Below are 22047 nucleotides of genomic sequence, written 5' to 3'. Positions count from 1 at the left end.
TCGCCACACAAGGGATAATTGTTTTAAAGTTCATGGCAAAGCACAAATCTTGAGTAGAACCAGAGGATTCAAAGGGCAATAGCGGAATCAAGCAAATTTCACCAACAATAAGGGACCTATATCTAAAAAATTTCAAGGGCTGAATCTTGAGAATTCAACAAAGAGGAGGTTCAAAAATTATGAGGTTTTCTAACCTCTCTGTCTACTTTCTCTGGTTCATGTTCATTGACTCAATCTGGTAAGTGCCTTGTTTCTAATTCTCTTAATGCCGATACATTGCCTCGTTCCTCCTCTTGGATGCTTGACTCAGGAGCAACAGATCATATGACCCACAGCTCATCTCGATTTGAGATCTACAAACCATGCCCCAAAAATCAAACAATTACCATGGCTGATGCTTTCCCTATTACCATAGCTGGCAAAGGCCAAATTTCCTTAGCCCCTTCCTTTTATTTAAAAAATATGTTACATGTTCCAAAATTATCCACTAATCTAATCTCCATTCATCAGCTTACCAAAGATTTAAATTGTTATATCACATTTTTTGATACCTATTGCATCTTTCAAGACAAAGTCATGGGGAGGACGATTGGATCTGCTAAGGAACGGAATGGCATTTACTACCTTGATGCTGCCAGTAGTTCTTCCACTCCTGCAAATCAGTTCACTCTCTCGTGCACATCGTCCAATTCTGCTCATCCTTTCTCTTCCAATGAATCTGAAATCTAGATCCAACATCTTCGTCTTGGCCATCCACCCTTCCTTTTGCTGAAAAATGTTTTCTTTATTGTTCGATAATGTTGATGTCCAAAGCTTTCATTGTGATACTTATGAATTTGCTAAACATCATCATGTGTCATTTCCTTTTGAGTATTAATAAATCTTCCAAACCTTTTTTTCTTATACATATAGATATTTGGGGTCCATCTACAATTCCTACTCGTACTGGGGCAAAATGGATTGTGTCATTCATTGATGACTGTACTAGGACCACATGGATATATCTTATGAAGAAAAAATCTGAGGTCAGCCATATAATTCCATCTTTCCACCAAATGATAAAGACACAATTCGAGATATCCATACAAAGGATTCATTCTAATAATGCTCGAGATTATTTTAATTTCACCCTTGCTTCCTTTCATAAAGAAGGAATCATTCATGAATCCTCCTGTGTTGACACACCTTAACAAAATAAGATAGAAAAGAGAAAAAACCGACATCTACTAAATGTCACTCGTGGCCTTCTTTTCCTTTCTAACGCCCCAAAATTTTTTTGGGGAGAGGCTGTCCTTACAGCAACTTTCCTGATTAATAGTCCCTTCACGTGTCCTTGGTAATCAATCTCCCATTCACCTATTGTCTATCTTTCATTTTGAGCTTCATTACCTGAGTAATCTCCCTCTTCGCATCTTTGGGTGTGTCCCCTATGTTCATATTCATAAACAATGCCAAGGAAAGCTTGATCGTAGAGCTCTAAAATGCATTTTCATGGGCTATTCGAATACACAAAAAGGGTATAAGTGTTATCATCCTCCTATCCGAAAAATATTTATCTCCATGAATGTCACCTTTAATAAGAATCAATTTTATTTTTCCAAACCCCATTCTTCTCTTTAGGGGGAAAAGCCCGAAGAAGATTCGAAATGGGTTGTCCTTGATAATCTCTAAAGTCTACAGCCCATGCCTCCTCCATATGAACCATCCTCATATGACCCAAGATGAGACACTGAAAATCAGCAACAAAAGCAGTCTGAATTACTGCAATATTCAAGGAGAAAAAAGATGATTTTCAAATCAATACAGACCCAAGACTCCAATCCAAAAGAACAAAAGTCAAGTAAACCAATTTCTCTCACTAATTCTATTCTTAATGAATCTGTTTCTGAAGAGCCTACTTCTCAAGACCTAGATCTCCCAATTGCCTTAAGAAAGGCCACCAGAAAGTGCACTCAACATCCACTCTATCCAATTTCACAGTTTGTCTCCCTTCATCACCTTTCTTCATAACATAAAAATTTCCTCACTACCCTAAACTCAATTGATATCCCTAAAACCATACAAGAGGCATTAAAAGACAAAAATTTGGTACAAGCCATGGAAGAAGAAATGACTGCACTAGAGAAGAATAAGACTTGGGAGGTTGTGACTAGGCCAAAAAGGAAACAACCATTCGATGCAAATGGGTTTACACTTTAAAATATAAAGCAGATGGGTCTCTTGAGAGATACAAGGCAAGACTAGTTGCAAAGGGGTATACACAAACCTATGGGATAGACTATCAAAAAACTTTTGCACCAGTAGCAAAGATGAATACTGTAAGCATTCTATTATCTCTTGCTACTATGTTTGATTGGGATTTGTAGCAATTTAATGTGAAGAATGCATTTCTATATGGAGATTTGGAAGAAGAGATCTTTGTGGAGCCATCATCCGGATTTGATGAAGATTTTGGAGCTGATAAAATCTACCGTTTAAAAAAAGCTTTATACGGCCTAAAATAATTTCCTGGAGCATGGTTTGGGAGGTTTACAAAGGCAATGCTAAGAATAGGATACAAACAAAGCCAGGGAGACCACACATTATTTATAAAACACTCAAATATAGGTGAAGTTACAGCCTTACTAGTGTATGTGGATGATATTATTATAACAAAAAATGATGTAGGTGAAAGAGAATCTCTTAGACAAAGATTAGCTCAAGAATTTGAGATCAAAGAACTCGAAAAACTGAAGTATTTCCTAGGCATTGAAGTGGCTTACTCAAAAAAGGGTATATTTATCTCTCAACGAACATATGAACTAGACCTTCTTAAAGAAACTAGAAATCTTTGCAGCAAAACAGCAAGTACGCCTATTGATTCTAATCACAGGATAGGAAGAACTAAAGAGAGGATAGCTCGGTTGATATGGGGAGATATCAGAGACTTGTAAGAAAATTAATTTATCTCTCGCATACAAGGCCAGACATAGCCTACTTTGTGAGTGTAGTCAGCTAGTTTATGCATGACCCAAAAGAAGAACACTTGCAAGCAAGCAATTTATAAAATCCTCCACTATCTTAAAGCTACATTAGGTAAGAGAATCTTGTTTCAGAAAAGAGCAGAGCTTACTCTTGAGTCCTATACTGACGCTAATTATGCTGGATCATAAGTTGATAGAAGGTAACATCTAGACACTGCACATTCCTAAAAGGTAATCTGGTGACTTGAAGGAGTAAAAAAATAGAATGTGGTAGCAAGATCTAGTGCTGAGGCTGAGTTTAGAGCCATAGCTCAAGGGATTTGTGAACTACTATGGGTAAAAATAATCTTAGATGACTTAAAGATCAAGAGAAAGGGAATGATGAAGCTATACTGTGACAACAAATCTACCATTAATATTGCGCATAATCCGATTTAGTATGATCAAACCAAGCACATTGAGATAGACACTTTATAAAGGAGAAGTTGGACAGTGGCTTAATTAGTATCCCATATATGCCATCAGAGAATCAATTAGCTGATGTTCTAATAAAGGACCTACCTACAACAAAATTTTAAGAAATTATTAGCAAGCTGGGAATGGAAGATATCCACTCACCACCTTGAGGAGTGTTGGAAATTTTCTAAAATCTCTAATCTAATTGTAGGATATTTATATAGTTCCCTATTTTTTCTCTCTTTCCTAATTCACTGTAACCAGATTTTTTGGGATTTACACAGGATTTGATCTTATCCCTTATTTCATGGGATTTATACGGGATTTGATCTTTTCCCTTATTTCATGGGATTTACATGGGATTTGATCTTATCCCTTATTTCATGGGATTTATACCAGATTTGATCTCTTAAGAAGATTATCCTTTTGTATATTTATATGAGATTGCCCATATGAAAAATAGAAGAAAATCACTCTTTTTCTCAGCTCGAATTTACCACCGTTCACCTCTTAGACAAGTGGTGGTGGTTCAATTCTATGCAGTGGCTATCCTTAGTGACTATCCTTATTTTGGCTCGCATTTAAAAATCCTAGTTCTGCAAGCACAATTTCAATTGCCTAGGAGCCTAAGTTCCAACCTAGGTGGGGTGCCTTGGGTTAGGGATGTAATTAGGAGGGAGTATTTGATGGATGGTGGTTGTTCCATCATCTAATAAATGTTTTAATTTAGACATTCCATGATCACCATCTTTTATTTGTGAATGTTGATAAATATTTTCCACAATTTTTATGTCTCTTGAAAGCATTAGATAAAAAGAGAGATAGAATCAAGAGCTTATTTGCTGAAAATGGGGTAAATTTAAGTGGCATTGTAGTCGTGTGACAACTTCATGAATGTTCTCAAGCTCTTGTGTCAGACAGTACAGCAGTAAAGATTGCTGGCTTTTGTTGCTTTTAAAACTTTGCTCCTTATGCGAATAAAATTAGCAATATCTTATTTATACACAAAGTAGTCACAAGCATCTTTCTTCTTTTCTAATTCATAAACATGCTAAATGGATGAAGTTGCGATAATGTTGCACCTTCTTAACAAACATAGATGGCCGAATTTAAGAAGTGGATGCATGTTTGTGAAGATAGTTCTTAATTGAGATCTGCATTCCTGTCCATAATGAAGCTGATCTTTTTGTGTCAAAAAACAGAAGCTGATCTTTCAGTTATTTCTGAAAAGGATTATAGATGTCTCATTACTTGATTCAACACTTCATGTTTACAGAGTCCAAACTCATGAACAAATGGCTTCATTCATGAGATTAAACCTTTTTTCCTAAATAATCATGTATCAATGGATTATGCAGTCATTGAAATCAAATGATGATTCTTGTAAAATAATTATTGGTGATTTCACATGTGGCTTTGCAATCAACTTTATTGTTCAATGCCCCAGAAAATACATATGATAGCTAAAAATAAACTTAGACAGTAGAAGTAGAATACAGCATCAAACCTAAATTATATTTTTCAAGGTTTTTAGTCTTGGAGATCAGCTTGAGATTTTGCACCCCTGTACCAGCACATGGTACACTACCGGAGGCAAGATAACAGTTGCACCATGTGTAGGGACACTACCATATTGAGGCCCTCTAATGTACCAATATGTTATTGGGTTAGTATGATGCCCAGTACCAGTGGGTGCAATACACTTATTTTTTATCAATAAATAGTTATTTGATGCACATATATATGTAAAGACAAGAGAGACTTTCTATAGGTAAAGAATACGAATGATGCATGGTCATAGACATACTGAATATTCAGAAGAAAATTTGAGAAAGCATATTTCTCATAGAATGTCAATACTCTAATATATTGATATGAGATTTTATTCAACTATTTATGAACTGCTGATACTACACTTTGATGCAGGCTTTAAGGAATATTTCTTGTAGACTTTAACTTTTTCCATTTTTATATTGTTACTAACTTACTTACTAGTACCTAAAGAACTACATGGGGGTTTTGTTTTTTCTAGTTTTGGCAAAGGGAGGCAGCAAGCTTAAGGGAGCAACTGCAGAACTTACAAGAAAATCATCGGTACCATTTCTTAACCTTGTTTACATTCAAAGATTGTTCCTATGCCTGACTAGTCATTGGCAATATTCCTCTAGACATCGTACCATAAGGAAAATATTTAAATAAATAACCATCTATTTTGCTTTTAAAAAAATAGAATTACTCAACATGACTCAGACTTTCAAGCTTGTTTAAGCATAACTAGTTTCCTCAATGAAAAATTTAACAAGTATTCATCAATTACCAGGATCTAGATTCTAGAGTGTCAAGATCATCAGGAAAATAATATATAAACTAGTAAAAACATCAAATTTTGTGAATGAGTAGAGATGAAGTATAGAATCACTAGTTCTCTAGTTGCCCATTCATCCTAAGAGTAAAATGTATTTCTTAAGACTAATCGCATGAAGCAACATTTTCATGCTGATATGTCACCTTGTCTTCTTGTTTACCATATTGCATGCATTGACTAAATCATCAATTACACCATTGGTTATGACAAAACAGCAGGTTACTGAAATTCCAATAGTATGTCAAGATTTAGACAACATAAAACTGATGGTACATCTAAGGACTTCACTTCTCCCTTGAATACCCATAGACAGAATTGGTCCACAGGCCCACAGTTCACAAAAACAGTGACAAACTGACAACTGTCTGCACCATGGCTAATAACCTGTAACTATCAACTTCATATAAAATTATTATTTGCTTCAATTATCAAATTGAACCTCAGCATATTTTATCCAATCATATAGTTTGGACACGAGCAAATGGCCTGTGGCTTGAGTGCTTGAGAAAACAGTAAATGTGCTAAAAACAACCTAGTAATAAAATGCTCTGACATTGAAAATTTTCCAATTATTCTCAATTAAGGTTTTCCCTAAATTTTTACTGACTTAATGAAACCTGCGTTTAATGAATTTATAACGCCTTCTTTGAATAACTTTTTTGCAAATATTTCATAAAACATTTCATTCATTTTTCTAAAGTTCTCCATTTTTTTTATGTTTCTTTTTATTATCATTCAATCTTCATTTTTATTCATTCACTTTTCAATCCTCAACATATTCCAAAGTTCTTCCAAAATGTATAATAGCTTACAATTTTTTTCCTTGATAACACATTCTTGAATAACCATGCTTAAAAAGTATCCAGAAAGCAACATGCTGATAAGGTACATACTAAAACATATTAGAAATCATGATCAAATGAACTTTTCCTCCTGCTAGTATACTATGTAATGTAGACTGAATAATCAACAAGCTACATGTACTATTTGATTTGACTTATGGATCCTTCTTTTCAAAACATCCTCTTTATTTTAGCGTTGGTTGTTATTGATATGTGATAACAGTTACAGTCTTCTGATATACCAGATTTTAAAATCTACGACATTACATATTCATAGAATGGGATTATCACACTGATCTTGTAGCTTTATTACTATTCCTGGAGTTATGTCTCAGCCTCCAGACACCACACTAATATATAAATAAAAAAGAAGGCAGTTCTGACTGGTCTTTTCTGTTATCTAATTTTTACGAGTTGAGAATTAGACTCTATGACATCATGAACTGCTCCAATTTCAATGTCTAAAATTGCAAACCACAGAATGCTCTAGAATAGATGATCATGTGAAACACTGCTTGGATAGAGCAAATTACTGTGAAGATTTCTTAGAGTTCCACCAAGGGTAGACTGCCAAGACTGCAATTAGAAATCAATATTATCTTGCCTATAGGATCTCAATATCTGTTCTGGCGGAAAGTGAAGGCAACAGTCAGAGGACTGCTCCAGTACTTCACTTCCAGTGTCTCAGCCTCACAGCATATATTGCTAATAGCAGCAGCTGTAACAATCTTTTAGATAGGAGCATTGAGATCCTGAATACATTTTTTTTTCATCTCAGGCATTTCAATTTAGGATTTTGTCCCAATTTACTTTGGTGGTAGCTTAGATATTAAAAGAGTACAAGCTTTAATAGATAATTTCTGGTTGTATACTTCATGCAGAGAATAAAGATGATATGTTAGAGAATTCTTCTATCATGAGTTTCCTACAAAGAAGTCTATGTGATGTTTTTGCCATGGAACATAGGGGTGCTGTGGTGTCAATTTTGAATGCCATAGCCCAATTTACTTAAGAATCTAGAAGGATCACCAGTTCTATTGTGGACTAATTTGGCCACCTGTGGTAGGTCTAGACAGGGTCTGAGAGCAAAATCCACCGTATCTAGGACCTGATCATGAAGAGTAACTTCTGAAGGCCATAATTTTCTCATATATTGTCCAGTTTCAACATGCCATGCACCAAAATGAAGCCCTTGACAAGGACTATGAGGATGCAACAAGGTTGTCACACCCGCATGAATATTGGGGTCTCAAAACAAGCTGATCACAGTAAAACATTTCTTTTAGATAATACTTTGACCAAACACATCTTCTAATGAAGGACACAAGGCAAAGTTGATGTTGAAGTTAAGATTTAACTCCTAGACAAGTTTTATCTTTATATAATTATCACAACCTTGAACCTCACCAAAGAAAACTAGCTAAAAGATATTATTTGGGTTCATCAGCCCTGTATAAGCATCCAAGATCTACCCAGCATCCCAGCTAGGTAAATCACCTCCACCCCACCCATGTTTTGGAAAAAAAATCTAATAATAACTTAACGTTAGGTTGAAAAAAAACTTGGGGGTCTATGAGGGGCCTAATAATCTTTGATCACCAGGTTCATGCTCTATGGCATGAATGATCGAAAACAAGAAAAATTGGATTTTTGGCTTGAACCCCAAAACTCAAAGGATAAAAAAAAAGGTTATAGAGGTTTCTCTAATTCTAGATTATTCTATGAACAACATGCAACGTTAAAACTTCAGGATGCATTAAAAACCATGGCTAGAGGACTTAAGTCAACATTGTTACCAATTTACCATACTTTTTGAAAAAGACATAGCATTGAGACAACAAAACATAAGAAAAACACAAAAAAGAATAGTTTCGGAGCATAAATAGGTCATACCATCTGACCATGCAAAGTATATTAGTGGCTTGCTAGCAAGTCAGCTTTCGGCATACATATCAAATAGATCATAGTAATTGAAATGTCCAAAATCAAGAATAATACAATCACTAGTAAGATAGTGCTTGACAATAAACAAACACCGTATGCATCTTCTATAAAAAAAGACTATCTTTTAAAGTTCTACTCTTGTTGCCCTATACCCGTCTATTTATTGTCTAACACCATTTTACTAAGGTCTTGCCTACTGAAGCTAGAGCAATAGTTCCATCAGTTCCTCTAGGGATCTCACTAGGGGGGCAAGGGTGTGCATCTCCTATCTTGGGAGGTGCTTTGTCAGCCGGTTGACGAGGGCAGTCTTGGCATTTAGTCCTTGATGGTGAGGCGAGAGGCCCTTTTGGTGAGGCATGCAACCAGGCTGCTGGTGTGTCTGGAGAGCCCCTGGAGTATGCTGACGGCGGCCAAGTATGGCCCATGCACTTCTAGTGCTGGCATTCAGACGAATAGGGCCAACTCCTTTATGTGGAAGGAGATCTCCTCCCATGCCTATGTGGTGGGGACTCAGATCGGATGGATGCTGGGCGATGGCCACGCAGCGAGCTTTCATCATGACTCTCCGCTAGCTGACCTTCCCCTAAGTAGGTGGCCGACCTTCGTTAGTGTTGAGGTGGGGAAATCTACGAGGATCTGTTACCTATTTCAACTTGGGGGTGGGGGCTGGAGCCCTGGGGCAGTGGCTCAGATTTTTGGGGCTGACTTGGTGGATAAAGTGCTATTGATCGCTGTCCCTTCCATCCTAGTCCAGATTTGCGGGTGTGGAGATCTGCATGTAGACCGAGGGTTGCAATAAGGGATTTATACAAGATGTTTTGAAGGGAGCCTGTCCAACATATAGATAGTGCTTGGATCTAGAGGATAGCTATTCACCTGAGAGTTTGTTTGTTCATCTGGAAGGTGGTCTAGGGCCGTCTCCTATTGAGAGCGGTCTTGAGGGACAGGGGTCTGGCTCCTTCCGCTTGCCCCTATTGTGATGCGGAGGAGGAGAGACGATGGAGCATGTGTTGTTCCAGTGCCCGAGAGCTGTCCAGATCTGGCGACAGATAGGTCCACTTGCAACTACTATTTTGACTGCAACATTGACCCAGTCCTTTGTGGAATTTCTCCAACAAAGTTCAGCTTCAGATTTGGTTATGCTTGATGGGATCCGTGTGGCCTATTTCGCATATCACATTTGGATATCTAGGAATAGTTAGATGTTAGAGTTGAGACGATCATCAGTGGCTGTAGTGGTGGAGAGAGCTTTAGCCCAAGCAATGGAGTTTGTTCACTTGTTGCTGCCTGATTTTGTTTGGAGGATGGTGGACTATTGGGACTCTCGCTAGGCTCGTCGAGCAACCCATCGGGTGTTCACCTCTTAGGAACCCCCACCCCCAACATTCCTCAAGTTCAATTTCGATGGCAGTGTATTTGGCTCGAGAGGAGGTGCAGGATTCGTGGCCCAGACTCGAGACTGCTGGCAGCGGGTGAGAGTTGCCTAGTGGACACTATGGTCCCGAGGGCAGAGCTGTGGGCAGTGTGGGCTGGTATTGCCTATGCGAGGCTGGCTCTTACAGTAGACCGACTCATCATTGAGGGTGACTCAGGCACTATGGTTAAATGGATTCAAATGCGGGATACAGAGGATGCTGCTCACCCACTTCTGAGGGATATCGCGATGCTGCTGAGGGGGGCCACCATCGTATGTGTCCAGCATGTCTACAGGAAGGCCAACACCAAAGCAAACTAGGTTGCCTCCTTTATGGCGAAGCACCCGAGGGATGTGATTTGGACTGACATGTCCACTATGTCATGTGGTTTCTGTGATGTTTTATTTTTAGATATTTTTGGTTGCGTTCGTACCAAAATAGTATGAATATACCGTCACATCAAAAAAAAAGTTCTACTCTGCAGCATGAGAATAATTAATAGTATAATTTAGTTAAAATCAAGTGTTTAAATATGATCGGAATGTTATGGGATCAATACCAATTTGGAACATCGGTTCACATTTGAATTGGTACATACCAACGATACCAATCTGCATCAACAATTCATATATACTGGAAGTTGGTACATATCGGTTCCTTTTTATTTTGATTAATATAAACCATTCGATCCATACCAATCAGAGCGGTATCACATAGCCCAAGTTCAAAACTGGAATAAGCAAAGTTCGCTGTGCCAAAACCAGATCCTGTGCCGGTGGTATGATTTGGCATGCCCCAAACCATTCTGTACCAAGCTCGAACCAACATGGTGAAGAAGCAGAGGAAGGAAGAATCGAAGAAAGATACAGAGAGAGGGAGAGAGAGGAACAAAGAGAGTGGTCAAGGATGCCGATGGTGGCTGCCACCTAGAGGGCAGGTAGTTGGGTCGAAACAAGGGTAACCACCTCTATTTCGATCGCTTAAGTATTTTTTATGCTCATCCTTCTCTCTCTCTGTCTCTCTCCATTCTCCTCTCTATGGTGGAGGGTGGAGCTCCGAGGCCTCGGCACCCCTCTGGTGGCCTCGACGAGCCTCCGATGGCCTCCGACCCTTCCCTCCCCCCTCCCTCTTTTCCTCTCTTTTTTTCTCCCTCATTGGTGTACCATTTTTTAGCTGAAATTATGCCGACTGACTGCTGGTATGGTTCAGCACATGTCGAACCAGTCGGTTTGCGATGGTTCGGCAAGTGCTAGGTATAAGGCTTGGTATTGGTCTTTTAAACCTTGGTTAAAATTCTCTCTTCCCATATCCCTTATATATTTTTATTACCTCTTCCTGAATCCTACAATTAAATATGCATCAAAATCAGATTCTTATGTCCTTGTCCACATAGAATGTACCACTGATGTCATTAACACTTTCCACGATGGATGCTACTCTCAAATATTATCCTTGTTTCAAACTAATTTTTAATACATCATAAGATGCTTCAAGTCTACTACATGATCCAAAAGTTTGTGATAAAAATAGGTCTCAACATTATCCATGTACTATAGACATTAGATATAACAAAAGATATATATAGTCATTATATTTATAAATGATTTGTTGTAGCCATAGTTTGCCATACCGATCTATACTTGTTGCCCAGAAGGTTAGCAACCCAAGAGGAGGGTGAATTAGGTTCTTTAAAAACTTCTATCAAATCTAAATTTAAACAATTATGTGCTTCAAATTAAGCTAATTTGAGTAATTGTGAGGTGTATGCAATGTGCTACAGTGGAATTAGGATATAAGAAACATGCAAGAATTAAAAATAATGCAAAGCAAGTAAGAAAGCAAAGCACAACACAAACACAATAACTTTATAGTAGTTCGGTACAACCCCACATCTACATCCACTCCCCAAGCTTTTCTTAGGAATTCCACTATAATCAGTTTGATTACAATTCGATTGTTTTATCCGAACACACAATCAGTTGATTTTTTGGGATCACTAACTAAAATCTTGACACCGATTATTTTTTGAATTCACAATCAATCTACTTAGTTTTGTGAGATTACCAACCACAATCTTACAAGTCCAATTTCGGGCTTGGATGAGCCTAACCCAAGTTTCTTTCATCCTAAAGAAACTTAAAAAGAAAAATCCAAAATACAAGATAAAGAAATTTCAGCACAAATGAAAATAGAAAAATAGAACTTCTGTATGTGGAGAAGAAGCTGAAGGTTGCTCTTTTGAAGCTTGACTTCTCTTCTTTGATGCTTGAGAGGATGCTATTGATGATGGAGAAGATCACTCTTGAAGACTCACTGAATTCTATGTACAAATTTCCTTCCTTTTTCCCTTTTCCAAAGATATTCAATGATGCTCACACAAAATAATGTGTTCCACTCTTTTAATTCTCTTTCTCTTACTTTTCAAGTGATTCTTTAGCCTTTTGTAAGCTTGACAGTGGCTGGAGAGTGAGTTTTGACCGTTAGAAGGCTTGGACTAGCTGTTGGAGTAGAGAAATGGCCGTTGGAGAAGTACAAAAAAATTAGTTATTACAGCTTCCTCATGTCAAGAGTCGACTCGAGCTGTCCACGAGTTGACTCGAACTCTTCAAGAGTCGACTCGTCCTCAAGATCCAAAAATTCTACATTCTATCATTCCTAAGAGAGTCGGCTCGCCATCTTCATGAGTCGACTTGACCTATCCAGAGACCGACTCGACCATTTCATGGGTCAACTTGAGCAGGGATCCCAAAAATCCAGTCTTTTATCTTCACTAAGAGAGTCGGTTCTTGCTTCTCAGTAGTTGACTCACCGTTCGTGTCAGTGCATTCCAATGTGCCAGAGTCAACTCGCCACTCCCAAGGGTCAACTCCTAACCTTTTTTATCTTTATTTTTCTTTTGTTTTCAACCTGTTTTTGTTTAAGGGTCGGCTCCAATGCTTCTAGGGTCGACTCCACTAAGTCAAAAACTGAGAATTTCATCTTTGAATTATTTTGACTTAGCTTCTTTGAGGGGATTTGTCTCATGGATAAATTCTTCATTTTAAGAACTTAGAAAATCCTATATCCATCCTTGAAGCACATGATTAGTAACATAATTACTCAAAATTTTATGATCATCAAAACCAATCATACGGTCAACAATCTCTTCCTTTTTTATGATGACAAAACTTTGAGTATATGCACAAATAAACATAATGTGTTTCAATTAATTTGCTAATATGAATCATAAAGTAATTAACTAAGCACTTGTAAGCATATACTTCATCAATGTTTCAAGTTATCTTAAATTCAGATTTCAAAAGTCAATGCACATTTCAAGAGTATTCAATATATACTTATTTTATATGATTGTCTCAATGCAAACAAATGAGCATTTCAAGCATCTTAAGTATGTGATCAACTCAAGCAATTCAAGCATACACTCAACATTACTTCTTTCCCTTTTTGACAGTATCAAAAAGTGCAAAAAAAAAAAAAAGATGCCATCAAAATCAACTCAAATCAAATTCCATTTTTATAACTTCTCCCCCTTTTTGAAAGTTTGTAGCAAATTCAAATGGAATTTCTTCCCTTTTGGAATTCAATTTTTGAATAATATAGATTCAATAACTTTTCTCCTCCTTTTTAAATAATATAGATGAAACAAATAAGTTCTTAAATTCAGTTGATTGATCTTTAGAAATCCAGGAGAGATAGATCTTTCCAAAACCAAGGATATTCACAAGATATGTTTAGTTTTTCAAAATTCATTCTTTCTTTTCTTGAAAAGTATCGATCAATTAAGTTCAAAAAAGGTATCATTTTTCTTAGTTTCTCTCAAATGATATCATATTAAAAATGTATCAAAGCAAAATGAACTTGAGACCAAGCATTCTTTTCTTTTTGACAAGAGATAAAGCAATGGAGTATAACACAAAGATAAGCTGTTTGATACATGTGAAAATTTTCTTAAAGATAATCTACTTGATACCATTGTTCTGAAGTTCTAACCAAATAGCAATTTTCTTGAAATTTTTTTTGATACCAAGTAGAGATTTAAAAAGAACATTTATCAAATTCATTTCTCGATAATAATGAATCTAATAAAATATTTTCAAATTCAGTTTAGTACCAATTAATTATCAAAAATGATAACAAGATCAAACAATGCAAAGTATGAATAAACAAATCAAAAACACATGAATGGTCAAACCAAGATAAACAAGAATAAATGTTTATCAATGATCTTTCTTATTAAGTTCCAAATTCATTTCCCCCCCTATTTTTGATAGTTAATGCCAAAAAATTTATTTTTCTTAATTCTCCCCCTTTTTCTTCCAAATTATGCACATTTATTTAATAGTAATTACAAAAGCATATTTTTCTCTCCCTTAATTTTATAAGCAAAGCAAATTTCAATAAATCAAACAAATAATCACATCAAACACACTGAATTTTCATGAAAGATCAAATTTTCATTGACCGCCAAAATGTGATGACAAAAAGTGATGACAAAGATAGTAAATATCAAAACATCCAAAATGTGTAATTTATATCTATCAAAAGGTAGACTGCTAGGGGCACTAATGCTTTAAGTAAGAAATCCTAGCATTCCATGAGAAAGCAGGTCAGCATAGCCCTATGGAGAAGGTCTAGGCTGGCTAGATGGACAGGGAGGTCTAGTGTCTCCAAATGACTGTCCCCGATCAACCCTCACTAATCACATAATCCTTATAGTCACCTCTCTCAGCAATGATATAGCCTATGAAGTGTACCTCTGTATCTCAAAATAGACTGCAGTCACAATCCGGATGGAAAATCTCTCAATAAGAGCATCCTCGTTCAGTCTAACAAATGGTCGATCTGAGCTCTCTGGACTAGTCTGTGGAGGTAGTGCTGTCTCTGTCTACTTGGGCTATATTGCTAGCTTCTCAGATCTGATGTCTATAATAGGCACTACTGCAGGAGCCTCATCATCATTAGTGTCCTTATCTTTATGCATCTCCTTTGCGAAGCCAACGACCGTCAATCTTTTGAAATCCCATCTTGCATAGTGAACCGTCATTGTAAGTATCTGTGTGCATCAAAACTCTGGTGGTCTCCCCCGAAAAATCATTCCCATGCTCCTGGAAGACCAAAGTGAGAACCATGCCGTAAGGTAAGGATACCTTTGACCGGTTCACTGCATCATGCATTTGTCCAATCATAAATGATGGTAGACTAGAAATCTCCTGAACAATGTGATACACAAGGGTGATGTCACACTCAGACAATCAAATCTCCCCATCTTGAGGAAGAAAATCCGGCTGATCATATGATGCAGTAATCTCATCTCCACGCTCAGCTGGTTTGCACTGATGTCTCTGATACCCCTAACATCATCTCATTCCAATATAACTTTCAATCCAATGTCTCTCTATATAAGATCATCTGAAATGCTCCCATCAGTTGGCATATGAAGTGTGCATCCAAGGCTATCCACATCAATCTCAATTTACATGCCTTTTACTTTGGAGACAACACTTCCCACACCCACTTTCATATTACTGTAGAATTCCCTTACTAGTCCCGGGTAAGTGGGCACATCCAAACAACAAAGCTACTCCCAACCCCTCCTTTTAATCTTCTGTCTGATAGAAAAACCTTCACGCTCTAAGGAAATCAATTTTCCTACCAATTATGACAATGCATGAAGATAAGGGTGCCAAAGACGGAATTGGCTGAGGAGCTAATGGTGGTTGTGAAGGCACTAAAGCTCCTTGAGATGGCTGCCCTGGGTCATTCGGCTGTTTGGATCTTCATTCACACATAGGAGAAGGGCTTGGTGAAACTCTAGGGTTTGATGTTTCTGCACGGATCCTCTTCCTTATTTGGGCTAGTTGCTTGTGTAAGAGACCAAACCACCAAAAATCGGGTTAAAATTGGAGGTGGAAGCTTTGATTTAGGAGGGAGAGGGGTTTGAATGAAGTTCCAACTCGAAAGAAAAGAGAAGAAATGAGCAGAGCCTTGGGTTGCCTTGGGTTAAAAATCCCATCTCTGACACAAGGGTCGACTCCAGTTAGACACGAGTCGACTCCTGATAAGAGGTCGACTCTAGTAAAGCTGGGGGTCGACTCCTCACAGAACTACTTTTCTTCTTAAAAATATAAGTCAACTTCTTGAGTCTAAGAGTCGACTCCTCAATACAGAAAATAATTCAAGAAGTTTATATCAAAAAAAGTTGGCTCAAATAGCGTGTGGATTAATGGCAAATCAAATCAATGATCAAAAAACGATATTTGAATCAGAATAAGTGAATCAATTTGGGGGATCAAAAAATTAACCAATTTAGATATGATCAAATCAAGGAGAATCCAGATACAGGCTCTAAGGGTGTGGTTCAACTAAAGAATTTTCAAAGCCCTAAAGATCAATTTAAGATGCAATGATTTATCATGCAAATCATTGATATCTTGTACACAATCTTTTACGAATAAATGTCTTATCTTCAAGTTCTTAGGTCATGCAATTTTTGACAAATTTTGATAATTAGATATCTTATGAGGATGTCAAAATTTAGTTTGTAAGATTTTCACACAAATAATTTTGTATGCAATCAAGCTTATTATGATTCAGCTTTCTTATATAACTAATAATCAAAATAACATGATATAAACAATTAAGAGAGCATGCTGACTTTAAAATAAAACATATACTTGTTATGAACAATACATCAAAACATTCAAAGCAAAGAATAAAGTCATCACAATATATATTCTAGTATCATGCATGCATATGAAGCATCAAAATCAATCAATTAAGCAAAATAATTGCAGCAATCAATGATGGTATGATGTCAAAGGTTTAGCTTTTATCAAACATCATCATCCATCCATTTTGAGTCCAAAGCATCCATTCTTCAAGAATTTACTCCTTTCAAAGCATTGGATGCTTGGCATACTTACAAAATTATCATTTTTTAGATTTTGGTATCTAAAATTTCTTGGATCCATTGAAGTTAGTGCACATAGTTTCTTTTAAAATTCAAATTTGTTTAACCAAAGTATGACCAATTCTTTTAGTATTGCATTCAAAAATTTTGTAGCCTATTTTATTACATTTAAAGCAAGTAATAGAATGATTTTCATGTGAAGCTTTAGTAAACATATTTTTAACAAATTTTTATTTTCTTGAAGAATTAAAACCAATTCCAGCTTTATTAGAAACAATGTTTTGATTGTTTAACATTAATGGAAGCTTTTGAGAACTGAATGTGAACTTTTCAACTATAGGCTCCAATATTTCAATCTCTTTTCTTAATTTTATATTTTCTTCCACTAGAAATTTTTTAAATTTTAAAAGATTTTCTCTTTCTTCAGCCAAAGAATTCTTTTCTTTCAAAAGTTCTTTTTCTATTAAAATCTTTTTTTTTTCTTCAGCTAAAAACAAGTTTGACTTTTTAAGCTCTTTATTTTTCAAGCTTTTCTTTTTGAAATCATCCATTAGTTCATGAAAGGCTTCAAATAGTTCTTCAAAAGTAAATTCGAAAGAGTTTTCGATGTTTACCTCATCGTTGTGAGCCATGAGGCAAAGATTAGCTATATCTCCTTCCTCTTTTTCTTTATCCGAACTAAAAATGTCACTTTCTCCCCAAATAGCCATCATAGTCTTTTTGCTTCTTTTAGGATTTCTTTTGAGTAGGGGCAGTCCGACTTCTAGTGTTCCTACTTGTTGTATTTATAGCATATGACATCTCTTTCTTCATCCTCCCTATCTTCCTTTTCCTTTAGTCATTTTTTCTTGAGGAACTTTTTGAACTTCCTAGTGAGCAGCCCTATGTTCTCATCTCCATCTTCACTTTCTTCTTCATTTTTATCTTTCGACCCATTGCTTTCTTCTAATTTGATGGTTGATTTGAATGCGATCTTCTTTCTTTTCTTTGACTCTTCTTCTTCCTCATTTTGGCACATGTTCAACTCATATGTCATGAGTGAACCAATTATCAATTAATTCTTCCATGGATAGCTTGCTAAGATCTCTTGCTTCCTGTATTGCTGTTAATTTAGCTTCTCATGTCTTTGGCAAACACCTAAGAACCTTGTAAATAAGCTCATTGTTAGTATAGGTTTTGCCAAGACCACTCAAAGCATTAATAATATTAGTAAATCTGGAAAACATACCAGAAATTGACTTATGTTGTTCCATTTTAAACAATTCATACTTGTGAATAAGCAAATTAATTTTGGACTCTTTAACTTGGCTTGTTCCTTCTAAGTAATTCTAATCTGTGCCAAATCTCTTTTGTGGTAGAACAAGTAGATATTCTATTAAATTCATTAATGTCTAAGGAGCAATATAGAATATTTATGGCTTTAGCATTCAGCTGAGCATATTTTTATCATGCTCGGCTCAATCTTTTTTCGATTTGGAAGAGGACACTCTAACTAGCATTGTGGGTGTTTGTGGTCCGTTAGTTATGACTCCCCACATGTCATAGTCCAAAGCTTGCATGAAAATTTTTATGCGTGCTTTACAAAATATGTAATTCATGCCATTAAAAAGTGATGGTCTAGAAGTAGAGTGGCCTTCAGCAAATGAGGAACCAACTAGGATTGCCATGATCTTTAGCTTAAGAATGCTAGGTCAATAACAAATATAAAAGCACCTACTCTGATACCAATTATTGTCCAGAAGATTAGCAACCCAAGAGGGGAGGGTGAATTGGGTTCTTTAAAACTTCTACCAAATCTAAATTTAAATAATTATGTGCTTCAAATTAAGCTAACTTGAGTGATTATGAGGTGTATACAATGTGCTGCAATGGAATTAAGATACAAAAAAAAAAAAAGTAATACAAAGCAGGTAAAGCAAGAAAGCAAAGCACAACATAAATACAATAAATTTATTGTGGTTTAGTGCAATGCCGCACCTACATCCACTTCTCAAGCTTCTTTGAAAATTTCATTATAATCAGCCCAATTACAGTATGATTATTTTATCCAAGCGCACAATCAAACCCATTTGATTTTTTGGAATCACCAATAAAAATAAAAAAATATTTACATCAATTATTTTTCGGATTCACAATTAACCTAGTTGATTTTATGGGATCACCAACCATAACCCTACAAGTCCAATTTCAGGCTTCAACAAGCCTAACCCAAGTTTCTTTCACTCCAAAGAAACTTGAAAAGAAAAATCCAAGAATACAAGATAAAGAAATTTTAGTACTAATTAAAATAGAAAAAAGAACTCTTTTGTGTGCGGAGAAGCTGAAGGATTGCTCGTTTGAAGCTTGACTTCTCTTCTTTGATGCTTGAGAGGATGTTGTTGATGATGGAGAAGATCACTCTTGAAGGCTCACTAAATTCTATGCATAAATTTCCTCTCTTTTTCTCTTTTTCAAAGATATTCACTGATGCTCACATAAAATAATGTGTTCCACTCTTTTAATTCCCTTCCTCTTGCTTCCTAAGTGATTCTCTAGCCTTTTGTAAGCTTTCCACTCTTTTAATTCCCTTCCTCTTGCTTCCTAAGTGATTCTCTAGCCTTTTGTAAGCTTGAAAGTGGCTGGAGAGTGAGTTTTGACCATTGGAAGGCTAGGAATAGCTGTTGGAGTAGAGAAATGGTCATTGGAGAAGTACAAAAAAACTAACTATGACAACTTCCCCATGTCAGGAGTCGATTCGACCTCTTTAGGAGTCGACTCGGCCTCAGGATCCAAAAATTCTGTGTTCTATCATTCTTGAGAGAGTCGACTCGATCATTTCATGGGTCAACTCAAGTAGGGGTGCCAAAAATTCAGTCTTCTATCTTCACTGAGAGAGTCAGCTCTTGCATCTCAAGAGTCGACTCGCCATTCGTGCCAGTGTGTTCCAATGTGCCAGAGTTGACTTGCCGCTCCCAGGGATCGACTCCTGAACTTCCTATTCTTCATTTTTCTTCTATTTTCAACCTATTTCTATTCATGGGTCGGCTCTAATGCTTCGGGGATCGACTCCACTAAATCAAAAACTTGGAGTTTCATCTTTGAATTACTTTGCTTAGCTCCTTTAAGAGGATTTATCCCATGGATAAATTCTTCATTTTGAGTACCTGAAAAATCCTACATCCATCCTTGAAACATATGATTAGTATCATAATTACTCAATATTTTATGATCATCAAAATCAATCATAGGATCAACAATACTGTTAGAAGCATATTGAAATATTTGGTAAGGTATCGGCATGGTTATCAAGATTCAATATAGCATAGGGGCCAAATAGGCCTGGTTGGAGTGGTTGCTTCCACCAGTTTCCAATTTTGGGTGGCACCATTCTTGGGCATGAGAAAAAACACTTCCAACCCTATGTCAGTATAAAGGGTGTAGCCATACCATACTGGGAACACTTCTCAGAGCTATAAGATATAATTGATGATAATGCATATAGTATCATGTGTAGTCCAAACCAGAATTTACTCCATCTCTTTTAAGACAATTAATTTGAGAACCGAATCCATTGGTTTGTTGGCACCAACCAGATGGCACATATAACATTATCTCCTCAAGTCTCTCGAAGTCAATTAATTGGGGCTACGTCAGCTGGTGGATCCCAAGGACTCTTACCAAAGCAAAATTCACTCCATCTCTTTTAAGGCAATTAATTTGAGAATTGAGTCCATTGGTTTGTTGGAACTGACGAGATGGCATGTATCATGCTATCTCTTCAAGTCTCTTGAAGTCAATTAATTGGGGTTACATCAGCTGGTGGATCTCGAGGACTCCTACCAAACCAGAATTCACTCCATCTCTTTTAAGGCAATTAATTCTCATAAATCCCCCAAAGAGGCCCTAATTATGCCACTTTTATTTATCAACAAACCAATTGATTCTCAAAATCTCAACCATGGTTTAGGGATGTTAATTAGCCACCACCCGTTTGATCTTGTGAAATCAATTTTTACAACTCATGGAATTAGAAATAAAATGCATCCTATACATTAAATGGCAACCCAAAGAGTTCCCGAATGCGATGCATTTTTGTTCCTCAAAGGGCAATCTAGAGGGTTTCCAAGTGCAATGCATGTTCGTTGCTCATGCCGATTCCAATATGTCCATAAAAGTGCATAATTAGGTGGAAATTTTCTCAGAGATGCTATCAAAAATTGTAGGCATTCATCATCCTATATAGCTCCAACATGCTTCATGTTTTATTGTTTAAAAGATGATAAATAAATTTGAATATATATAAATAATCATATCTTTGATTAAAAAAATTGTAGATAAATTTTAGTGTCATTGCACCTTGTTTTGGTGGCCAATTATACTCATCAATTCAACAAGTCAATCCACTGAACCAAACATCCTTTCTCAATTCTCCAAATCCTCCTTAATTTTGTTCTTCCTTAGATTCATAATGCCCACTATAATGATACACTCTATCCTATAATTCCTCATCAAAAGTTGACCCAAAAGCAGCTTACCACAAATTTAGCATGAGGAACACCCTTCTAACCCCACCATCTCAACCCACTTCTCATTCTCCTTGCCATGATTAATGAGGGGAACATGAAAAATAGATCATAAAACAGCAGAGATTTAGTGCAGGTGATCTCAAAACCTTATATGAATGTCCAAACAACAACAGCAATGATGATCATGAAGGAGTTTAAGCGAAGGTGTGGAGTAATGGAGGTGATGGTGAGACTATAGTCCAACCTAATGGTCACAACCCTTGGAATCAGATAAATGCTTTAACTCTTACTAGACCCTGTATCGGTACCTTATTGGCATGAGTCAAATCAATATGGTTCATCCATGCAACAAGACACAATATGCTGTAGGAGTTAGCATAGCAATCGTACCATATCTCAGAATGGGCCTATGGGTGGCATATTGAGCCTTCATCCATCCATACTAAGCTGATGTGATGTGCCCTATACTAGCCAATACTGTTGGTACTTAAAATTGTTACAAACTAGGACAAATAAAAGGAAGGGAGAAGAAAACAAAGAGATGGAGAGGATGATGACAAGACTGGTAAGGTAGCACAAAATAGTTACAAAAGAGATGGAATAAGAGAAGCATGATAGAAAGAAGCAATAGTTGAAGTCATAGCTTA

The 22047-nt window shown here is 36.6% G+C and overlaps 1 protein-coding gene and 1 long non-coding RNA gene across 13 annotated transcripts in view; one reads left to right on the top strand and one right to left on the bottom strand.

Moving 5' to 3' along the window:
- The window catches only part of LOC105048534 (uncharacterized), an 82173-nt gene that overhangs the window by 22700 nt on the left and 37426 nt on the right, over window positions 1-22047 (bottom strand). For 2 of the 5 annotated variants that reach the window (XR_012142452.1, XR_012142455.1), the window contains one exon: window positions 17510-18040. The exons of the other annotated variants lie outside the window; for them this stretch is intronic. This is a non-coding gene — a long non-coding RNA (uncharacterized lncRNA). The remainder of the gene's footprint in view (window positions 1-17509; window positions 18041-22047) is intronic. 5 annotated transcript variants of the gene reach the window in all.
- Window positions 1-22047, top strand: part of LOC105048533 (MADS-box transcription factor 23) — a 70563-nt gene that overhangs the window by 44809 nt on the left and 3707 nt on the right. For all 8 annotated transcript variants that reach the window (XM_029265552.2, XM_029265551.2, XM_029265553.2 and 5 more), the window contains one exon: window positions 5452-5513. In XM_029265552.2, coding sequence (XP_029121385.1) covers window positions 5452-5513 — 62 coding nt within the window. The remainder of the gene's footprint in view (window positions 1-5451; window positions 5514-22047) is intronic.

Source organism: Elaeis guineensis, chromosome 7, assembly GCF_000442705.2.
Source record: "Elaeis guineensis isolate ETL-2024a chromosome 7, EG11, whole genome shotgun sequence".
In the NCBI taxonomy this organism is placed as follows: Eukaryota; Viridiplantae; Streptophyta; class Magnoliopsida; order Arecales; family Arecaceae; genus Elaeis; species Elaeis guineensis.
The sequence above is the reverse complement of the archived record's forward strand: the minus strand, read 5'-3'. Positions and strand labels throughout refer to the sequence as shown.